Here is a 23795-nt window from a genome sequence, read left to right on the forward strand (position 1 = left end):
CCTGCTCGCCAGTGTGATGGGGGAACTGAGGGAGGAGATGGAGGAAGCAAAGTCCGGGATCCCCAAAAGTAGGTCTCTGCTACTTCTGCAGCCCTCACCCTCGGGAGAAACCCGGTCGTTCGAGCAGGGGTTCCGTTTGAGACTTGGCTTCCCCTCAGGAGGAAAGGAGGGAGATGTCCTGCTCCCTTGGCACGGGTTTGGCTAGTTTTCTTGGAAAACAAACCACTGACCCACGTGCAACACTGTCAGGGGCGCAGAGCGGATAAAAACCCCCAAACCACCAACGGCAACAACGAGAAAAACAGCCTTCCTCTCAGCTATCACCACTTTATCACCTGCATGTTCCTGGAAGGAGGCTCTTCCCTCCGCTGAGGGGGGAAAAAATCAGCTTAGGAAAGCAAAGTTTGAACAGCGAATTCCTGTTATTTCAAAACGCCCCATGTGACAGGATATTTCCTTATCATTTCGAGCCCAGAGCTTTCCCCTGATCCACCAGCCCTTCACAAGTGCGGAGGACCTGCCCGGCGGGAAGCCCTCTGCTCAGCGGCGGGGAGCCGCGGGCGAAGCTGCGGCGATGGCTCCCTCCCTGCTCCTGCTTCTCCTCGCACTTCTCCCCCGGGTTTTTCCGCTGCTGGGTAAGTGCCCGCAGGGGCTGTGCGGGAGGAGACGTGCCGAAAACAGAACGGGGTCGCGGCGGGCACTTAACCAAGCCTGACCTGGGGGATGAGGGCGGTGGTGTGGGAAGAGTCCGTGCAGGTGGAGAAGCTGCGGCCATTTTAACCCCCTCGGTGCTGCCTGAGGGAAACCTCCCCTCGAGCCCTCCCTCAGCTGCCTGCCTCTCCTCACCCACACCCTGAGGTGTCCGGTGAGCAAAGGTGCCCAAGGAGGTGGCCTTTTGGGTGCCCATGGCATTGTGAATGCCAAACAGGGCTGTCGCCAGCAGTGCCTCAGTTTACCCCACTGCTTTGGGGACTCAGTCCCTGATCAGTTTAGCACCATCACCCAGCTTTACCCCAGGTGGTTTCTCACCACTGAGGTTTGTGGGAGGGCTTGGTGTTGGGGCTTCCCTTTCTTCCAGTCCTTTGGTCCTCTATGGGTCTGGGGACCTGATTTTGTCAGATGGCTTTCCTGAGGTGATGTTAATGTAGCTGAGGAATTGGTATATTTAGAGCTGTTAAAACAGGTGAAAGCTGTGTTTCTTGTTGAAACCTGGAGCTTGTGCTTGCTCTCTCTGAAATTACCATAATTTCCAGCACACAGCTATTTTTTCAGTGGAAGTTTTGCATTGACCCTTACAAAACTCTCACTCAAAACATCATCCACTCCCCAGTTTGAGATCTGCTAAAACTAAACTTCATGGCACTGCCTTCTTCGCTTTGTGTAATTATCAGCAAACGCTGTAGGCCATTCTCCATTTCTCCATGAAGAAGACACTCAACCTACCTGCTTGCTGCCTCATTGCACCCCCCCCCTCTTGTTTCTGGCTTTTGGTGTTCTCTTCTGGTGCTCTCCATTAGTGTTTAACACTGGTAATGCTTCAGCTGCTTCATGAGTTACTGCTTGATTTACACTTGCACAGTCTGTGATAGTTTGCAAATGTTGCAGAATGTGAAGGTACCTTGGCATACTGGAAATATATGGGAAAGATACTTGGCCAGAGAGATTTTACAGTACTTGGCACAATTCTTCAGATATAAGCTGGGGCCAAAGTTAGGCAAATAGTCACATTGTGGTGGGTGGAGAATAATGAAAGCCTGTGAGAAAAATTCTCACAAGACCTACTTGGGACATTTTGAGGGAAAAGATTCTAGATGTCCCTGAATGGCTTATAATGGTGAGGTAAGTTGGCTCCTATGCCTGGCATGTGCCTTTGTATTTTAAAGAGCCTCCTTCCAGGGGTAGGTTTCAATGATCATGCTGTGATGGACCTTTAAGTGTACCACCTACAGCTCATCTATAGTGAGGAATGGCACCTTGCTATAGGAGCTGTATAAAAATGCTGCTACATAACAGTGAAACACAGTTGATGGTTATACGAGTAATTCTGCTGAGCCCATTTTACAGATACAACTCTTCATGTTGACAGGAGTGATAGGTGTTTATGGAGAAGAGTTGGCAGGGCATAGGAAGTGTTGCACAAATACCTGGCTTGTTTCATATTCTTCTAGACTACCTAATAACTTACACAGAAAATGCTGTATGGGAGTCCCCTTTTGTGTCCAATCAGGCAAAGCGAACACAGAAATGAAGCTGTAAACTAGAGGAATAGAGGACCATGCTACAAGTCTGCTGCATAGTCATGTATGAGACAAGAGCAGCTCTGAGGGGAAGGAAATCCTGCAATTATACTCTCAGCCACAGCTGCTCCTGCAGCCTGCTACCTCCTGTTCTGTTATGTTTTGGTGCCAACTCATTCTCAATGCCTGCTTGGCTATGTTGCCTCTTTAGCTGCTTACCTTTATAATAGTCCCTGTCAGAGCCCTGTGTGTGCTGGGGCCCTTGTATAAGAATCCTTGTATAAGAATGTTGTGTTTTCCATGTTGCTAACACTTGGTAAATATGCAGTCAGAATAGCAGAGGGCTAAAGATTTGTCTTCACCCCACACCTGCAGCCAGACTTTTTTTTTTTTTTCACCTTTCTAATCTTGTTTCTGAAGCCACAATTCTACTCCTTTTCAGGCTTGAGCGTAGCAATCCAGGCTTTTGACTTTGGGCTACCTTTCTTACGTGCATAACATCCTCTCCTTAAGACTATAAGCTGCATAAAATAAGGAATGTTTTTTAGATGACAAATACAATTTTAGGAGTTTGAAAGATCAGGCAGTGTTTTCTACACATGCCTGATGTCTCTTTTACCCAGGAACTTTAAATAAGATTTCAGGAAAAGGAGAATTGCAAGCATTGCATATATCAGTTTACAGTAACATTGTGCTAAATGCTAGTAGAAAAGAGGAATAAAAAACTTATCACCAGGAATGATAATTATACATTTCCTTGTATTGTCTGTGAGTAAAACAGATTGGCAAAAGGGAGCAATTTCTGTCCAGTGCTCATCAGTTTTGCGCTACCTCCCAGTGGGTTGGAAGCCAAAGGACAGGAGAAGGAAACTGAACCATGGATGAGATAAGTGTAGGTCAGCTTGTTCTGTGAGAGAGAGGTTATTTATTCCCAGGTGGTTGTTCTTCTGCGTAAAAGTATGATTATTTCCACACTGGAGCCTCAGCAGAGAAAATTTTCTGTGGTTAACCTGTTTTCTCCTTAAATATTTCACTATTATATAATTTGTTTAATTTGGTAATCATACACCAAAATATTTCTTAATTAACTTCAATCCCCAGAGTCATATAAGTAGTATTCCTCTTTCTTAGCTTGTAGCCCAGTTAAAATATAGTTTTAAGACCTTGGGCATCCTGTGACATTCTGCGAACCAGTATCAGAGAGAACTATTAAGTTAGTGTGTTAAAATGTGTCTCAAGGGGATCAGAGAGTAGAAATTCTCAGTCTTTGGGCAAGACCAGCTCAGAAATGTTGCACTCCATAGCACATTCAAGTGTAACAGACGCTGAAAACTTTTCTAATGATTATGATTTTGAAATAAACCTTGAATACATGAAAATGAGTGCTGTGAAGCACAGGGGGAGGAACAACCTTGGGAGCTACGAAGAGCCTCGGAGAGATTTTTGTAAGTTATTAAGAGGCATACCTGATGATGGCAAATCCCATTGTTGTCATTGTTTCATTCAAACTGGAGAAATGGAAGAAAGGAAAAAGAAATCACTGACAACTGCAGCAGAGTGAAAAATGAATATGCTGTTCTAGCCCTACAGGTAGCTTGTGTATAAGGTTTAAAAAATTATGCTTCCTGTCAGTTAAGACTTTGAGGATTTTAGCAGAGCATATGGGAACAGAACTCTTCAAGGTGGGGAAATGGAGCCTGAAGAACTTAGTGGCTGTTGTCATGTCCTCATGTCTGGGAGCCAGGAACAAGGAGCCAGTGCTGCGTGGAGTGCTCATAGTCAGGATCTGCAGTGCATGGTGTATGCACTCCCCTGTTTCAGTAACTTGCATGGGTGCAGCTTGGAATAATACCATGAGTGCATTTTTTAATCTTCTCTTTAACCTGTGCTTTAATGCTACAGGAGACATTAGATCTGCATCTCTGCTGCCTCGCACTTTTGAATGTGGATACTTCCACTGAAGCAAAGTATTTGAAATGGCCTCACATCTGAACTAGGTGCATTCTATGGTTACTTTAAAAGGTGTAGGCCACAGGGCTACCATATCTCCTTTTGCTGAACAGATTTTAACCCCATGAGTAATGTCCAGGTTCATTTAGATAGTAGGCAAGATTACGTCAAACCAAATGATTCCTGTGGTTTTTGTCTTGCAGATACTAGCATCTTTTTAATATATAACGAAGAACACAAGCGCTGTGTACTAGCTCTAAGTTCTAATTCAGTGACTATTGCTCCTTGCGTTCAAGAAAATGAGTCACAAAAATTCAGGTGGGTCTCAGATCACCAGCTTATGAGCGTAGCATTCAAATTGTGCTTGGGAGTGCCTTCGAAGAAAGACTGGGTTCCGATCACTCTATATCCTTGTGACAAGGCTAGTGAACTTCAGCGATGGGAATGCAGAAATGAGACTCTCTTTGCAATCCAAGGGGAAGATTTGTTTTTCAACTATGGAAACAGACAGGAAAGGAATATTATGCTGTACAAGGGATCTGGTTTATGGAGTAGGTGGAAAGTCTACGGAACCACAGACGATCTGTGTTCTCGAGGCTACGAAGGTAAAGTTCTGTGAATTAATTTCTATATTTCAAACTCATTTCTCTGTGTATCTATTTAAAATATCTAGAAGTGTAGGGGAATTTGCTTCATCTCATTAATGATCAGTGAGTGTGTCTTCTGGTGAAATCAGCAATACCTGAGTGTGTTATATGTTTTCTGAGGGGTTTATTTTGCTTTCTTGTCTAAGTTGTCAAAGATCTGATAGATAATTAACCATTCATGGTAGTTATTCATTTGGAGAGGGTAAAAAAGTCTGTGGTTATTTAGAACATGCGTATAACTATTACATAATAGTTAATGATAGCTTTTAATACTTATGTACAGAAAGATGTAGTGTAAGTGTATAGTCTGTGATTATGTTTTTTTTTCCTTGGGGAGAAAATATTAATAATGCTGTGAGGATTCAGTTAACTCTTGGCATCTTCAGCTTCAGCATATAAAAGATGCCTTCCTAAGTGTTTGAAGTGAGTCTCAGAGTTGGTGCTGAAATGTTAAGAAATCATATACTTTAAGTAGTTAAATTTGAAAAAATTATGTGTGAGCTGCGTACATATATACATATATTTATGATAAGTATGTGGGAATGCATTTGGCTTCCCATTTATTATTCTTTGATAAACAGAAATGGTCACGGGGGAGGTTTGGATGCATTTTCTGTGGTTTACACAATGGCTGATTACAGTACTATCCTTCATCTAAATGCAGAATAAAAGAAACATAGCCAAGCAAACCATGTGAAAAGGAGGCAGGGGGGAATGGAGTAATGGTCTGCCATTCCTTCCTCCTTTGTTTTCCAGCAGGTCTATGAGGCACTGACTTTGGTATGTCACCTTTCTAGTAGTCCCTGTCAAGTAGTGTTCTCTGAATGTCCTCTCATGAATGCATATACATATGTGCACAAACTGCTTTAGTTACTTTGATAAGTTTCATTGAGTCATATTTCTGACAAAGCAAAAAATGGACCTCTTATTTGGGTATAGTATAGCACTTAGTGGTATGTATCTTTCAAGTTTATGTGTACGTGCCCTTCCCTGTCTACAATGGTCAGCAACTGAGCTAGTTATTAACAAAAATATCAGCAGTTGTTTGTGCTTAAAAAGAAAATTGCTTAAATGTGTGGATTTTATACTTTTGACTGTTATGCATGCAAAATTTAGCACGGGAATGTGCTTGTCTTGGTTCAGTCCATTCCAGTCCAGTTCAGGTTTCCTTAAGCAATAAAAAGTTGTCTCATTGTGGACATGGGTATCAGCTTAGACCTAGAGAGTATAGTTGTCAAAGTCCCATTTCTAGTACAGTTTGTATACTAAGCTAGCAAGCTCTGCTTGCTATAATATGATCATAAAGCTGAACTGATATATGTCACATGCTTGTTACTGCTCATACATTTTTAAATTGCTGTGTCTCCTTAGATACCTACACAGTGAAAGGAAATGCCAATGGAGCACCTTGTGTATTCCCTTTTAAATTTGGTGATAAATGGTATGCTGACTGCACAAATGCTGGCAGATCAGATGGCTGGTTCTGGTGTGGAACCACTTCAGACTTTGATGTTGACAAGATGTACGGATTTTGCCCATTGAAATGTAAGTTTTGTGTGTTCATCATTTTGCTGTGCTGTTACTCATTGATGTTCTTATCATGTGCTTTACTGTACAAAATACAGTCTGAAATGGTGCAGTTTTCTGTCTCCATTCTGCCTGTTATCCTTTTAGGAACTACTTAAATATGCAAATACAGGGCTCAGCATAAAAAGAATGACCAAGTACGTCTCTGTGCGTATTAATCATATGCTGGAATCTGTAATTACACCATTTACTTAAATAGAAAGTTAATTAGACGTAAAGATGTGACATTAGCATAGGCAAAAGCCATGCAGAAATTTGTGCAGCAGTATTGTAAGCTAGAACATAGCTTAACTGAAAATGAAGACTACTTTGTGGATTAACTTGCCTTTTAAACATGAAGGAGCTTACATGAACTTTGTACTTATCACAGTATTTCCCAAATCTGTATGCTTCATTGTAGTTCTGTATTTAAAATCAATGAGAAGTATTTATATTCTAAATTGCCAGGTTTGAGTATAAAATACAGTTTCTCTGAACTTCTGTAAGATATGCGCTAAGCATTTTGTCTGCAAGCTGCTGCTTCTTCTGTCATGCTGAGAGAGGTAGCACGTCTCCCTCCCTTCTTCTTTATTACTGTGTTTTGTGGTAAAGCTCCAGCTGACCGCAGTCAGAGCTAAAGAGAAAACTATGTCTTTCCTTTGATGTGAGGAAAACAGTTCATGTTGATCTCAACCGGTTTGACGATGAACGATTAATGTCCTGATTTCCATGGATGTTGCATTTTTTATTTTACACAAATAAAAACTGCATGGCTGGGTTTTTTTTTTTTTGGTTTTTTTTAATCTGCCAGTATTACTTTCAAGATATTAAACCCATGTTGGGAATATCAATCCCATTTACAGAGCATATGCAAGATTAACTTAAACATGCTACCTGTCTAGCGTTCTTTGAGTATAGCAAATAGGAGGCATAATTAAAATGTTGTTTAATTCTTTGGCATAATTCAAGGAAATCCATTCAGATGGCTGTGATTGTTTTTGGAAAAAGCTGCTTTATGCTGATTATCTGCATGTTTCCTTCCTGATTCTTCAGTACTGGCTATAAAATATTCAAGTTTGAGTCATATATTTTAATGAGAGACAGGCCGTGGTAGCAGAAGTTTTAGCCCTATGAAAGAGGAATACACTGCATGAGAGAGTGATGTTAGTAAACCTTAACAGCACCTTTAAACATAGAATGCTTAAGTCTTTGTATGTAAGGTTCTTTAATAAGATTGAAGTGTTTGCTGTTTCCTAAACTGCCTAGGGGAGTAAAGTTGCTGCTATGAAAATCATCAGTGTGTTGCAAGGTGTTCATCCCAGGGCCTGGACATACATTGAAATTATCATAATTGAATCAGTTGCTTTTTTTCATTCTCAAATATTTTCTGAAATGAAGAAGGCATAAGACTATACTTATAGCAGTTATTATACTCAATAGAAGTGAAGAAATCTGACACGTGGAGGTAACATAATCGTGAGACTGACCTTTTATTCAGTGCTTTAAAAAGAGATGCTGACACAATGACAGTAGAAACCTAAATCCCACTGGAGCAAACTGAGAAATGTTGCTACATCAGACAATTTTTAGTAGCCAAGGAAGTGCTGGTTTTTTGCAGGTTACACTGTGTCTTTTTGAGCTGTATGTTGCACTGCAATATACTGGGTATTGCAGAAGAAAACAGGTTGCATACTGTTAAGACCTTCAGGAGAGTGAGTGTGCCTGTAGATGTATTCAAGAGGGCAAAAGGCCATTAAGGCCTTTTTCTTGACAAATGAAAGAGCTAGAATTTCTGTGAAGAATTTAGAAAGCCTTATAAGTTATGCATAAAACTTGCATAAAACTAGGAAGGAAACAAGAAGTACAGAGAATGCGGAAATATTTAAATAGTCTTAGCCTGGTATGTTAATTATTGGACAAATCTACATAGAATCATAGATTTTTTAGGGTTGGAAAGGACCTTAAGATCACCTAGTCCCAACCCCCCTGCCAAGGGCAGGGACACCTCACCCTAGACCATGTTGCCCAAGGCTCTGTCCAGCCTGGTCTTGAACACTGCCAGGGATGGAGCGTTTACCACTTACATCTTTGTATTAATTCAAAAATACTGAATTTATTTTTTTATGACAGTATTTTCCCGCATTTTTCTGTTTTTAAGGGGTTTTTGTTGTGGTTTTATGTCTGTTTCAAATGCCTGGTGAACTGATCAACTAAGTTATATGGGGTTAATTGTGTTCATCTGATTTGTCTGGAACTCATAACCTGACTTTGGGTCACAAACTTTTCTAGAAAGATAAAGAAAGGAGCACTTTGAGAAAAGATATCTAAGTGAAAATAAGCATGTGAAGGAAATTTAGTATAATTTGGACTTTTTTACTATTGGCAGCGTTATATACAGTTGTAAAGACTGTATATAATAAACTGTAATGTGTCTATAATGAGATTCCTTCCCTACTGTATGCTCAGAGAGGAAGCAATGAGAGTTATTTTATATGCTACTTAACAAAATTTAGATTCAGTTTTTGTTTGCCATAGTTCTATTCATGCAGTTTCTGAGGATATTGGACTGGGAGTCCAGCTTGCGTTGGATGGATAACTAAATGAACAAGAACATTTTATTGTCACTGCTAGTCAAAGGCCAGATTTCAGCTTGCATTTTTGAAATGAAAGTCTCTCAAGAACCTTCCATTCGCAGTTCAGGAGAAATAATATATTTTGATATGATAATCATGTTGTCATTATAATTTGAAAAATTATAAATGTCATAAATGTCTGCATTGGTCAGCACTTTATGCTTTTCCTGTAAATTTGAACTTGTCTGTCAAGGGCTATACCTGAAATTCAAAGCATTTTTGCCTTGCTTTGCTTTAAAGATGGAGAACTTTCAAAGACATGGGTGAATTTTTCCAATTTACTATATCTTACTTCTGGGATTTTGACAGTAATTGTAGTGGAAATAGCTAGTTCTCACTAATTTGAGTGTCTACAAAGGATGTGTACTGAATTCATCTGTGTAAGGATAAAGTTCAGCTTTTATTTCTTTTTCCAGTCATGTACTAAGGACAGGTGTAGTTTAACATTAATTCAGATACTAAAATATATCGTTCCAGAAAAGTGATTTATCTTCTGGCTTCACTGGGGATACTAAGCTTTAAACAATATCATACAGATTTTCCAAAATCCTGCCCTGTGAAGGCATTTGATCTCATAGAACTCAAATATCTTGAAACCAAATTTTCCAAGGTTTAGAAAGACCAGAGTTCTACAGGAGAGCACCATATGCAAGTCAGCTGTAAATTATGAGACTGGGGGAGTGAGGGGGAAGGTTGGATGAATGCCCGAGACTTGTTTACGTCTTCCTCTGTATTAATGTACAAGATTTCTAAACCCCTTTATTTCAAGTCAGAAACAGTTTTCTTTATTGAATTATAGATTGTACTATTTTTGCAATCTCATTTTCATCCCAGGCTGTGCTTGTTCACAGGAATTTATGGTCTTGTAGAACATAGAGTAGCAAAGAAATTTTGCCTTCTTATAGTCATAAAACATTTTGGACAGAAGTTGGTTTGTGAATAATGATAATGGGATGAAAGTACCCATTTTTAGGCAAATGTCATTATTACAGTAGGTTATATTTGATTTTTTTTTTGTCATAAGAGTAATTAGAAAAGAAGCACTGCATATTATCTACACACTATCAGAATTAATACAGGAAAAAGTGGAACTTGTTGCTGACCTGCTGACATTTAACATGTATCATCCTTTGTCTTGAGTTTTGTTTATTGTACTGTTTTCCTTTTATTTGCACACTCAATTTTCTGAGCTCTCTGAATTCGGAAAAGGAAAAGACCTCTTTCTCTCAATTTTTTCACAGCTTGCAACTTGAAAACCTCTGATACAGGCTGCAGGAATTTCAGTCATTTTCCTATTGTCAGCAGACATACAGTGACCTCTGCTATATTCTGCTTTTGTTGTGCAACTTTAATCTCTTTATGTGATATTTAGCTCACTTCTGGGGTTTCCTGTAGGTTCTATTTTTGGCAGAGCAAGATCACACTGTTTGCTGCTGCTTATTGCTGGGATTCAATTGAGATGAGCCAGGAGAGGTTGCAGCAGTGTAAAGGAGTGTGGTATCTTCTGAGGCTGCTTCTAATGCTGCATAATGTTTCCACTGGTTTGGCATTGCCTAAATGTGCTAAGGTCAGGTAATCCTGGAGATCACTCTTAGGTCACATGGCAGAGAAGAAAGCATGGTCTTATGTCAGATACATGCATAAGACAAATCAGGAACTACATGAAAGTGTGAGATGGATGCTGATAATGCAAGTTGATTACCTCTAGTAAGAAGATCCATAGACACTTTAAATAATACCTCAAATCAGTAAAAACACTGGGGGGAAAAAAGTGGTCTGCTTGATATATATCTCAGCTAGCATGAGTTCTGGAAGTTTTCAGTCTTTTTCTCCACAGGGACAAATCAACTATTTTAGTATGACTTTAGCCACTTATTTCCTATCTTAAACAGCAGCTTTGTTACATGAGAGAAAATGGTGACCTTGTTTCATTACCTTTGTACTGTCCAACAGGTCTGTCATGGTTTAGCTCTGCCCTGGATTTAATAATATATTAGAGAGCCTCAGGGCTCCTTTCAAACCAGTTGTCTATAGCAGTGTTTAGGTTTTGTGTATTTTTGCCATGCAATTCATTCTATATTTTTTCTGGCTCCATCTTTATGATCACTTACAGTATTTCTTTTTCTCCCTACAGTTAATAGTGTTGATTTATTGTGGAATACAGATCCTTTAACAAATGTCCAGTACCAGATAAACTCTGAGGCAGCTCTGAAATGGCACCAGGCAAGAAAAAGTTGTCAACAACAGAAGGCAGAGTTATTAAGCATCACAGAACTGCATGAACAAACATACCTGACAGGTAGGGTAATATGACCCATCTTTTTTTTTTTTAAAAGAAGTGCATCCGTGTAAAAGTGACACTTATATGACATGTTCCATCTTGAAAATTGATATTTGTTTAGTTCTGGTAATTCATAGATTTAAATTGTTATCTTGAATGATTCAGCTATGAAAATTGGCCAGATAATGATTATTTTATCCTGATTATGTATTGCCAGAAAGTTACAGTTACACAACCCCCACAGCAATTAAGTAATGTAAGTAATAAAAAATGCATTTTGGAATGCAAGAAAATGCAAAAGTTTGTAAACCAAAAATGCAGGTACCAAGATTTTGCTCTACCTGTTTTGTGTACTAGTCAGCATATTTGGCCCACCTCATTAAAACCATTGTATCATCAGTATGTGCTATAATATGAAAAGAAAGAGAAAGAACTAATAGACAAAAGGACTCACAAATAGCTTTTCTTATCTTCAGTCTCTATCAGTGTTTTTTTTAAGTAATTTCCAAACTTTTCCTCCAAGGAAATTCTTTCCAGAATTTGTACTTGAATAAAACTAGATTCTACAATGGGGAGCCCCCTCTTCATCACCTTCTTAGTCTGTGTACAGATGAAATAGTTCAGTAATTCATCCATTAAACAGATTAGAAAATGTTTTGGATATGATACACCAGTTGGACGATGTAACATTCAATTAAAAACTGTTTATGTCATAAACTATATGATGTACATTGTAAGTTCATAGAATCAGAGAATTAGAGAATGGTTTGAGGTGGAAGGGACATTTAAAGATTATCTAATCCACCCTCCCTGCCATAGGGGGGGACATCTTGCACTAGGACAGATGACTCAAAGCCCATTCCAACTTGGCCTTCAGTACTTCCAGTGGTGGGAATCCACAACCTCCCTGAGCAACTTGTTCCAGTGTCTCACCACCCTCACAGGAAATGTCCAATCAAAATCTACCCTCCTTCAATTTAGAACCATTGCCCCTTGTCCTGTCACTACAGGCATTGCTGCAAAGTCTTAAAGTCTTTTTGAAAGTCCCCTGTAGATGCTGAAAGGCCATGATATGGTTTTGATGGAGCCATCTCTTCTCCAGCTGAACAACCCTAACTCTCTCAGCCATTGTACACAGGATGGATGTTCCAGCCCTCTGATGATATTTTTTTTTTTCCCTCCTCTGGACCTGCTCTAACAGGTCCCTATTTTTCTTGTACTGGGAACTTGAGGACTGGACACAGTGCTACAGGTGGGATCTCACCAAAGTGGAGTAAAGGGGGAGAATTGAGAAGTTTAGATTGGATATAAGGAGGAATCTCTTTACTGTAAGGGTGGTGAGGCACTGGAACGGGTTGCCCAGGGAGGTTGTGAATGCTCCATCCCTGGCGGTGTTCAAGGCCAGGTTGGACAGAGCCTTGGGTGGCATGGTTTAGTGTGAGGTGTCCATGCCCATGGCAGGGAGTTGGAACTAGATGATCTTAAGGTCCTTTCCAACTCTAACTATTCTGTGATTTCAATACCCTCCCTTGATCTGCTTGTCATGCTTCTTCAATGCAGTTCACGCTATGCCTGGCTTTCAGAGCTATAGGCACACATTGATGGCTTGTGTCCAGCTTTTCATCCACCAGTACCCCCCAGTCATGAACTGCAGGGCTGCTCTCAATCCATTCATCCCCCAGTCCATATTGATATTGGGGATTTCCAGGGCCACTTGCAGGACCTTGCACTTGGCCTTGTTGAATTTCATGAGGTTTACATGTGCCCACACCTGAAATCTGTCAAAGACCTTCTGAATGCCATCCCTTGCCTCAAGCGAATCAATCATAGAATCATAGAATAATTAGGGTTGGAAAGGACCTTAAGATTACCAAGTTCCAACCCCCCTGCCATGGGCAGGGACACCTCCCACTAAACCGTGTCACCCAAGGCTCTGTCCACCTGGCCTTGAACACTGCCAGGGATGGTGCAAACCATCAGCTCAGCGTCATCTGCAAACTTGCTGAGGGTGCAGTCCATCCCGCTATGTCAATGATGAAGATATTTAATACTATCAGCTCCAATAAGAGACCCTAGAGTTATACAACTTGTTTCCATTTGGGCACTGAGCCGTTGATTGTAACTCTTTGGATGATGCAGACATCCAGCCAATTCCTTATCCATCTAGTAGTCCATCCATGAAAACCATTTTTCTCCAATTTAGGTGAACTATAAATGTATTTTTAATGCTATGAACAGTCTGTTATGTCTAAACTTTTGTTTTCAATTTAAGGACTTGGTCAGAGCATTTTGCTGAGTGTGATAAAATTATTGGTGAAATTAATGCTCAAGGAAGAAATCTGGCACTAACATATAGAAGTGAGGTATTAATAGGTGTGTTTTAATTGAAAACTATTACATATAGCTGCCAAATGCATGTGAAAATCAGTTTTTCATTCTACAGCTACCCTGGCAGTACCAGGATTTCCTGTCATGCTCAGTTCTTGATTGTCTTAACCACAACTTGTTTGTATGGAAGAAGTACTGGAACACATTCATGTTTTGGGGCCAAATCAGGCTCTGGTATGACATTCCAGTCCTTTCCAGTGCTTAACTACCTTTCTTTTAACCTTTGCATGCTTCAAGTACTGCTTATTAACATGGTGCCAAACTAAAATATATAAAGCAAAACTACATACTGGTATGATGTCATCAGTAGAAGCAGAAATAAATGATACACATTGCACAGTGATTTTCTTTGAGCTATGCAGAAATACATTTAATTAAAAAAAATCAGCAGTCAGGCAGCTGAGTCTTAAACAAAAGGGAGAGATAGGTTAATTGGTTAACAATGACTAGAGGTAATGCAGCAGGACCATACATAAGCATGGTATTTCTAGGTGCTTTTCAGAATTAGAGCAGTAAGTTGGAACTGGTTTTGGAAGCCTGACTTATCATTGTCTAAAGTGAAATTGTGAGTCTGAAAAATGTACAAGATGTGTTTGGTGTTTGGAATTATTGCATTTTAATGTAGTTTGATAAAATGCAAACAGTTTTTTTACTTTATTCTATGTAAAGTTGAAACTCACTTGTTAATTTTATTGGAAGAGAAAATACACAATAGGAAACTTTTCATGCTTCATGTTATAAAGTTGATTTTTGTTTTTGAGACCTTTGTTGAACTTTATCGATTTAATAAGTATGGAAGAAAAATATTATTTTCGTATTTATGATCACTGGTTTAGAAAGAGTATGCAGAAGTGTCTGGTTTTGATTGTAACAAAATTCTCTATACCTACAAATGTGAAAACTGTAAAAGTAGAGTGACCCATGTAAAATGATGTGCTTTGCAGGTTTAGCATAGCCACCTTAACTAAAAGGCTAAAACCTCTACTGGGAAAAAGGAGAAGCAGATGGTTTAGCCAGAATTCAGCTCTCAAGTTTGGGAGAAAGTGTTTGCTCTTGCTGTGTTCTTGCAGTATCTTTTTTTGTCTCTGTTAGGTTTGACTGGCAAACTGAGTTCTGCTCTCTGGTTTGGTCTGAACAGTTTGAATTTCAACAGTGGATGGCAGTGGGTTGGTGGTGCTCCTTTTCGATACTTAAATTGGGTTCCAGGTAAGGTTAAATATGTTGCTACTCAGTTTAAAAGGCAAAGATTTGGTCATTGTGTAACATATTTCTTTTCTAGTACTGTACTCTCCTGCAATTATCAAGCTTGTCTTGAAGTTTAAAGATTCTGAGTGTGGCTGTTACCACTGTGAGTAACAGTGCCCTTATGCTGGGGATACACACTAGGCTTAGTTTATTATTCACCATGCAAATTGTAGCCTCAAAATGCAGAGGAAAGTCTTAGAAGTCATCTATTTACACTTCATTTGTATATCTTCTTAATTTGCTTTAATTCTATAGAAATAAATCTGATGCTATAGGTGTCTTGATTTGTGAGACTATTTTTTTTAATTGCTTTCCCATTTGTTTTTATTATTTGCTTAAAGGTTAGATTTTAATTTTAATTTGGGATTTACCTAGCCATGGCAATATCACATATCAAACTGAACATGTTAGGCTAGTCTACTTTGAAGCAAACCCACACACAGCATGCCTGTAGTTGCAGTGTTGCACTCTGATGCCATTATTAAAAAGCTAGTCTCTATGCCATCTGTGTACACAGTAAAGATGAGTTATTTTTCTGGTTTACTATTCAGAGTACCTGTGGTAAGGTGTGTTTTTTCAGGACCTTTGTTCCCTTGCGTTTGCTATTCAGGAAACCTTTGGAGACTAGTTTACAGTAGATGTCTGAAGCTGTGCAGTGTAAATACTCTTCTTTCTCTTCACTGAGCATGCCACGTGTATTTAATATGCAGTAACTATAAACATATGCTTCATCATATCCTACAGTGGCTTCCTTGTGTAGATAAGGCCAAAAGCGTACTTTAGGTGGACAACCTTCTTGAATAGGTAGGCTCTGAAGAGTGAATCAAGCTACTTTATAAATAGCTCTCCAATGGAGTGAGCACATGAGGCAAACGGGGTGAACTGCAAGTTGCTGTGAAGGTATTTGTAGGTCTGTCATGCAAGTGCACTGATAGGGATCTGCATGCAATGAAGAGTGGGGGAAAACTGATTGTGAGATGAAGCAGTAAGGGGAGCTCTTCATGGCTGTTAAAACTGCAGACAGCTCTCTGTTGTCCTGTAAAGAATTAGACAGGCTTTGATGTAACTAAAATGGGCTCAGTTTATCTAACTCCTCATGTTCCTTAGTTTCATTCAAAGATAATACACTTAAAGCACTATAACCTGTTTTCTATTTGTGCTATCTCCTTCATGACTTTATTTTTGTCAGCCTACCTCTATCCCATTCTCATTACCCTGGATGTACAAGAGCTGGCTGTTCTACTATAATATTTTAAAAGAATTTGTGAAAGCTTCACATTCTTCCATCTCACTAGCCCCAAATAACAGAAAAACATGGGAACTAAGCTTTCAACATTTAAATTGAAATTATGCTGGTTAGGCATTTTGGATAGCTAACTCCTAACAGCTTAACTTTTGTTGTGCATTAAAACAATTTAAATCTCTATCTTTGAAGTAAGCATATCTTTTTCTGTTATGGGAAGAAGATACGACTGCAAATATAGGACTAACTATAATCATAATGTAATCATAATTAAATGATAATGATATAAGGTAACTTTCAGTGAACAATCTTGCACACTAAAAGATACTGTTTTGCTGTGTTTATTCCTGAGCAGTACTTACTCCATAACGCTTGTTTGTTACGGAGTATAGTGTGTCGTGTGTTGAGAAATGAAAGAAAATCCATGTTAAGTTTAATCACATTAGACCAGATCTTGAAATGTTCATCCACTTTATTGCAGAAATATGTTCTGCTCTACAGCTTCTACATTTCTTCTAGATGTTTCTTTAGTGCTAATGCTAATCTTCATCTGTAAATAGCCAAATATCCTGCTATTGTCATATTGTTTAGACAAGTGGACGAGAAGTTCTTATTAGCAAAATAATTACTTATTATTTTTCTGCCTTTACTGCTTCATTACATACAGAATTTGACAAGCTTACTGAACAGCTTTTTCACCCAAAGACTGTGCTTTGGAGTTTAGACAGTCTCAGAGAGGAAACCAAACAAAGCAAAGTAAATAGGTGCACTGTAACACCGTCCATCAAGATGTTGAATCTGTGAAGAGGCTGTTAAACTGTGAACTGGAAAAATATCTCAACTTGTGGTCGCTGTGAAAAACTATCTCTTGAGGGAATGAACTGCACTGTTCAGTCTAGGGGACTGTGGAGAAACACAGTTACCTATATGTTAATGTATGTTAAAACTAAAGCATGGAACAGATTAGAGAGTAATTAGGAGGATAACCATGATGTGCTTACACTTGGTTGTTGTTGAAGTTTTGCTTGTTTTTATATTTTTTTTTTCTTTTTTAAGGACATCCTTCTCCAGAACCTGGAAAAATTTGTGCGGCGCTAAATCCTGGCAAAGGTGCTAAGTGGGAGAATCGGGAATGCGATCAGAAGCTTGGCTATATTTGTAAACGAGGAAATGCTACTTTAGAATCTTTCATTATTCCTACAGGTAGGTTTGGTAATAAATCCCCAACAAATGATGAATGACCAGCATTTTTTATTTATAGTTCGTGTAAGTTTTTGTTCTTATATGTGGCAGAGCTAACTAAAGGTCTCTGTAGACTATGGCTTGACCAAAGTTCACTGTAAAAGTGAACATTGTGTACTTCCTTTTTGTTCTGGCTTCCTTACTTCCTGTGTAGCAGTCTTTCTTCAGTAGCTTTGAGTTCTAAGTTGCAGAAATGGTGGAATTCTCATTTCCAAAACCAAGCATATCTTTCAGACTTTGTACATGAAATCAAAAGAGCAATAGTTTAATGTTTTCTTCAAAAAAAGTGTAATTATCTGAAGCCCCATATACTCAGTGAAACTGATCTGTTTCTTCTTCCTGTCATTTTTACTGCTTATGGAATAGAGTAAGTTTGCCAGTGCAAGTTGGTAGTGGATTAGGAGAATTAAGAAAAATTCTTTTGAGAGCTAATAATCTTATATATCTGTTTTACAAATTGACATATTTATATGGAGATACATAAAATTGTTTGTATATACATAAAACCTAACTTATTTGTGAAATTATTTAAATTATATATATATGCAGACTTTTTCAGAAGAAGTATAATTCTGGCACTTGCCTAATGTAAGTAGGAAAGACAAAACAGGGATAAGTTTTTATAGTTTTTTGCATCCTTGTTATCTCTCTGTGTACTATAAAAACCTTATAACTTATTCTTTTGTTTCATCACCTCTTCTTTTTCTTCTTTTCAAGTTTCTTTTTCTTGCCAGGACATAAAAGTATCTCTTAAATTCACTGACATTATTTTCTATAGGCTTTGGAAGCAGAAAAATATACTATTGCAGGATTTCCAGTTGAAATACTAATATGCATTATTTACAAACCAACTATTTTGGAAATTCAGTGTTCAACATTTGGCTTAAAAACCATATTTTCTAATCTTTTCTCTGCTTTTGCCAGTATGTAACCAATCCAATCAAAAACATTTAGGACAGAGAATTCTGCCTATTTTGTTTTGCTTTATTGCTAACAGAAAAAAAAAAATAAATCCCAAACAAAACCAAACCACACAGGAATGAGCTATTATACCATTAATTAAATATTTGAATAAATATTTAATAATTAAATTAAAACTTTGCTCTTGGAATCAAGCATATTTTTTGCCTAGCTGAGAAGGACTTTAAAGCATATTCTAATTATTTCCTAAATTAAGATATAGTTTTGTTAGTATCTGCATACAGCTGATGACAACCAGATACTTTAATTTATATAGGTTGTTTTAGATTGTTCAGTTTGCTACAGCTCAGTTTTTCAGGCATCAAACATCAATTCTTAGACACTGGTGCCTATAAATATGCTATCGATTCAACACTATCTGCTATCTTATTTAGATTTAATTTCAGCTTTGGGTGGTCTAATGGCCATTTCTTTCTTTTGCAGTATGCTTTTTATTCTCTCCCCTTTCTCCACTCTCCAGTTTACCAGTAATTTGGAGGATAAACAGAAACGAAACAAAAGTTTTCAATTATACAGAAATTGCTGAGTAATCATGATGACAGAATAACCAGAGTTTGGAAGTGATTCACTTCATAAAATATTTTCCAAAATGTCCCATGGGGGGAAGTCATAAAAGAAATAAGCATGTGATCACGCAAGGTGTTGAGTGCCCTGAGCTTCTATGATGTAAAGAAAACTCATGGCAGATGATGTTTTCCTGACTGGGGCTCCTGAGTCAAGAAGTAAATTAATCACAAATCCATATGTGCACTTAACATTGAACACAGAGGCAATCCTTTGAAATTGTAACCCTAGAAGTTACAATTTAGTGTAACAAGGCAGTAAGTAAGTGAGGGCTGTGAGACAGGGATGTATTTTACGATAGAATATAATCATGCTTGTGTCCAAAACAAAGTAGAGAAAAATCGTTACAGAATATTTATTTCTGTTGCAGTTGAAGATTTCCACAAAGCCAGCAGCTGTACAGGGTTTTCTCTTAGTAGCAGAAGTGGTTTTTCCAGCAGGGGGCCGTGTCATTGTACACTTCTAAGTGATGTGGAACCACAGGGCTTCAAAGCATTGGCCCTGCAATACATCAAGGTGGATTAATAGAAGCCTGTTATTTTAACCTGCAAAACTAGCCTATTTTTTATCTTAATTTTCTAAGGAAAGGCTCTCTGTCTCTATACCTCCACCAAATCACTACCAAAATAGATTTCATCCCAGTCCAACCAGGTGTAGCGATCTCAAAGTATTGTTTCAAAACACCTCATAAAATATTCAATTAGAGGAAATAGGTGCTCTTAGTGTCACTGTTGAGACTCCTGTGTGAGCTCTTATGAGACCACAAAGGGTGTGTATGAGAGAGAGAAATCTGAATGCCAATCCAAATGCCTGAATCATGATAAAAGCTTCAACTAGTGCTTTCACCCATTTAGACATCCAAGTCAATCACTGTGAGATCTTCAGGATTCAGGAAGCCATGCTTATAGTTTACGAAAGTATTTGCTTGCTATTTGAAGAATAACCGTTCTATGCTTCCAAATTTCATTTCTGTATCTTGATCTATTCCACAGTAAATTCATCAGCTTGACATTTGGGATAAAATTTTTTGCACATTAATATGATTTTGTTTGTTACATCTTATTTTTTGTAATTTATATTGATTCTTTTGCTTAAGTCAAATGAAGTTCAGGGAGTAGTACTCGTTTCCATTAGGGTAAAAGAGATAGATTGCATATATGTCTTTGTGTTGTCAAGTATTTTCTTTAAAAGGAGAATGGGTAAGCACAGAGTTAATTCTTTGCTGAGTACTGGAAATGAAGAGCTGAAGACTTGCTCTTACTGAAAAATCGTCAGCTATGTCATTCGATAAGACCTGCACCAAAGAAACTAGGCTGTCAACTGCTTTTCTTGGTAGCCTGCAAGAAATTCCCTGCCGTTAGTGGATTTGTAAGCAAAAGATTCTCCAACCCTGCCATAGCTGCTCTAATGTTTACAGTAGTAGTCTCACAGTCTCCTCTGGTCCGAAAAAGTCTCATGGACTCACTGGGGAATAAATACCTCTGTGACTGTCTTTGTAGCTATGTCTGAAGTGCTGACATCTGTTCTGTTCAGTGTCTACAGTTTGCAGAAGGGTGAACTATGTGTATTGGAGGTGCAGATATGCCTAGCTCTGAGCATGCATATGCTCAGAGCTGAGACCAGGCCCAGGATGAATTAGGCAGCTGGCTGAAGCATTGGACTAACCTCTAGCAGCATTTGCCACTTCTGCCCTCTCCTGTTTCTCCGAATACCACTACACACATTCATATTGTTTTTCTGGGATTCCCCCACTCTCTATTCCAGTTCTTACTCTCCTGAGATGAGATTAACACGGCTGTGACAAGGCTCTGAGCCCCCTTATCCTGAGGACATAAAGTTCAGTTTTACTTAAACTTTGTGAGAACATGCTAGCACTTTTTTGAGGCAGGTCGGCAGGCAGCAGACACTGTTTACAGCTGTGCTAGGAATCTGTATTGTGTCACTAAGTAACTACTAATCATAGAATCATAGAATAGTTAGGGTTGGAAAGGACCCTAAGATCATCTAGTTCCAACCTCCCTGCCATGGGCAGGGACACCTCACACTAAACCATGCCACCCAAGGATCTGTCCAACCTGGCCTTGAACACCGCCAGGGATGGAGCATTCACGACTTCCCTGGGCAACCCATTCCAGCGCCTCACCACCCTTATAGTAAAGAACTTCTTCCTTATATCCAATCTAAACTTCCCCTGTTTAAGTTTTAACCCATTACCCCTTGTCCTGTCACTACAGTCCCTGATGAGGAGTCCCTCCCCAGCATCCTTATAGGCCCCCTTCAGATACTGGAAGGCTGCTATGAGGTCTCCACGCAGCCTTCTCTTCTCCAGGCTGAACAGCCCCAACTTTCTCAGCCTGTCTCCATACGGGAGGTGCTCCAGTCCCCTGATCATCCTCGTGGCCCTCCTCTGGACTTGTTCCAACAGTTCCATGTCCTTTTTATGTTGAGGACACCAGAACTGTACACAATGCTCCAAGTGAGGTCTCACAAGAGCAGAGTAGAGAGGCATCATCAGCATACTCAAGCTGAAAGACGATATGTGCTCACAACCTGGGCCTGACTGGTCATAGCTTTGGATTTGTACTACAGGATATATCCCACTGTTATGCACAAATACATTGCTTCTGTTCCCTGCCATACACAAGTACTTTTTGCCAAAAGACTTTTTAGCAAACCTGCTACCCTGTTCTACTCTGTATACTGGTGTTTGCTAAACCCATCTGTTGATTTTAAAAAAAGTGCTGCAAGGATCATAATTTGTTTCTACAACAGCAATATTCTTTTTATTATGTATTCCGGTGGCACTCCTCCCAAGGCTGAATTGTTTGCTGAACACCAGTGTGGTTGCTGGCAGTACTCTGGTGCTGTTCTGTTGAACTTTTAAAAGTGAGTTTTAAGCATAAATTATTTACTTAGTATAATTTTCTCAATGAAGTTTTAAAAAGGATTCTGAAAAGCGGTATTCTAACTTGTGTTTCCTCATGATCCTGTAGAACCATTTATTTTTATTTTGCTAGTCTAGTAAATGGGGCTAATCCATAAAATGCCCAAGGTTTGGGGGAAAAAATACCCTCAGAAATATGTTTTGTAAGTCCAGGTTCTTAACATACAGCTATACAGCAAGGAAGAAGAAGAGAAATGCTAACATGAGTGGAGGAAAATGGTAAAGCACTGCTTTGAAAACTACATTTTAGCATTTATGTATGCATCTAAAGGTCAAACCTGTGTTTTAAGGTAATTTTTAATTCTGGCTTTTCACAAGGTTGTCCTGGGTTCAGCAGTTGCAGTCATTTTTCTCCTTCTTAGTAGCTGGTGCAGTGCTGTGTTTTTGACTTTCGGCCTGGGAACAGTGCTGATAACACCGATGTTTTTAGTTGCTGCTAAGTAATGTTTACTCTGACCAAGGATTTTGTGAGTCTCATGCTCTGCCAGGGAGGATGGGAAACCAGGAGGAAGCAGAGACAGGACACCTGACCCACACTAGCCAAAGAGGTATTCCATACCACAGCACGTCATGCCCAGTATATAAACTGGGGGCAGTTACCCAGAAGGGCTAGATCACTGCTTGGTCGGGCTGGGTATTGGTTGGTGTGTGGTGAGCGGTTGTATTCTCTTCCCTTGTTATTTCCCTTATCATTATTATTATTGGTGGCAGCAGCAGTGGTTTGTTTTATACCTTAGTTACTGGACTGTTCTTATCTCAACCCGTGGGAGTTACATTCTTTTAATTCTCCTCCCCATCCCTCTGGGAGCAGGGGTGGGGAAAGGGGGAGTGAGACAGAGACTGCGTGGTCTGATTTACGGGTGGGCTTAAACCACAACAAAGGTGCAAGCATTTGCAACTGTAGTGTGTAAAAGAAATCTGTAAGTTTCATAAGTTTTACTTATGCAATCAGTTTATTATCCCTGTATGTATTTTTCAGCTGTGCTGCTAAATCTTTCCTTATGTGGTTTTAAGTCTTTAGTTAAGAATAGAATTCTGAGACTCTTCATGGTAATTTTTCTTTTCAGAGACTAATGTGCCTATTAGATGTCCTGATCAATGGATATCATATGCTGGTCACTGTTACATAATTCACAGGGACCCCAAAATATGGAAAGATGCCTTAACATCTTGCAGGAAAGAGGATGGGGATCTGACAAGCATCCATAATGTTGAAGAGTACAGCTTTGTTATTTCTCAGCTTGGGTACCGTGAGTATTTTGTTACAATAACATATATATGTTTATACTGAGAAAATAAAGAGTTTTCAATGTATTTTGGCTTTTAATAAAAGGAAGAGACTGTTTTAAAAAAATAAAAATAATTGTCCTGATCACTGATTGCAGGAGATGTTAAATTTTAAATTAAAAAGAATCTTTGAAAGAAAAAACATACAATAAGATCACAAAAACTAAGCAAACTCTACTGACACAGAGAAGCTGTGGTCACTGTTGTGGGTTGCATCAAACCCAAACTTCTATTTTTTAGGATCTGCTTCTACCTCTTTTTATACAGATTAAAACAGTTTTCAACTTTTTCAGAAGCTGTAAAGATTTTTACTATTGATCTGCAGAGATAGATGAGGGGAAGCAAAGTCTGTTGGTCAAAGACAGTTTGGGAAGATCTGGGTCCTATTACCAGCACTGCCATGCCCTTATTCTCCAAGTCACGCTGCTTGTGTTTCTTCTGAAAAAGGAAGCTCTCTGTCCCAGTATGTGGATTCAGATGTGCCACAAATTAAATATGGTATTTAGGTGCTTAGATTCTGAGCACACAATCTGGTTTTTGCCAGGCAAGTTAGGCTATGGATGCTGTGTGTTCATTCCAGGAGGTGA

At 39.0% G+C, this 23795-nt stretch overlaps 1 protein-coding gene across 3 annotated transcripts in view; it reads left to right on the forward strand.

Annotated features, from left to right (window-relative positions):
- The first annotated feature begins 560 nt into the window (after nucleotides 1–560).
- The window catches only part of LOC308218076 (macrophage mannose receptor 1-like), a 57013-nt gene continuing 33778 nt past the window's right edge, over nucleotides 561–23795 (forward strand). For 2 of the 3 annotated variants that reach the window (XM_080611680.1, XM_080611682.1), the window contains exons 1-7: nucleotides 561–635; nucleotides 4391–4792; nucleotides 6206–6379; nucleotides 11168–11332; nucleotides 14795–14908; nucleotides 17247–17393; nucleotides 22989–23171. In XM_080611680.1, the coding sequence (XP_080467806.1) occupies nucleotides 575–635; nucleotides 4391–4792; nucleotides 6206–6379; nucleotides 11168–11332; nucleotides 14795–14908; nucleotides 17247–17393; nucleotides 22989–23171 (1246 nt within the window). In that variant the 5' untranslated portion in view covers nucleotides 561–574. The remainder of the gene's footprint in view (nucleotides 636–4390; nucleotides 4793–6205; nucleotides 6380–11167; nucleotides 11333–14794; nucleotides 14909–17246; nucleotides 17394–22988; nucleotides 23172–23795) is intronic. The other variant, XM_080611681.1, reaches the window with a different exon arrangement.

This window comes from Psittacula echo, assembly GCF_963264785.1.
Source record: "Psittacula echo genome assembly, chromosome: 2".
Classification (NCBI taxonomy): Eukaryota; Metazoa; Chordata; class Aves; order Psittaciformes; family Psittacidae; genus Psittacula; species Psittacula echo.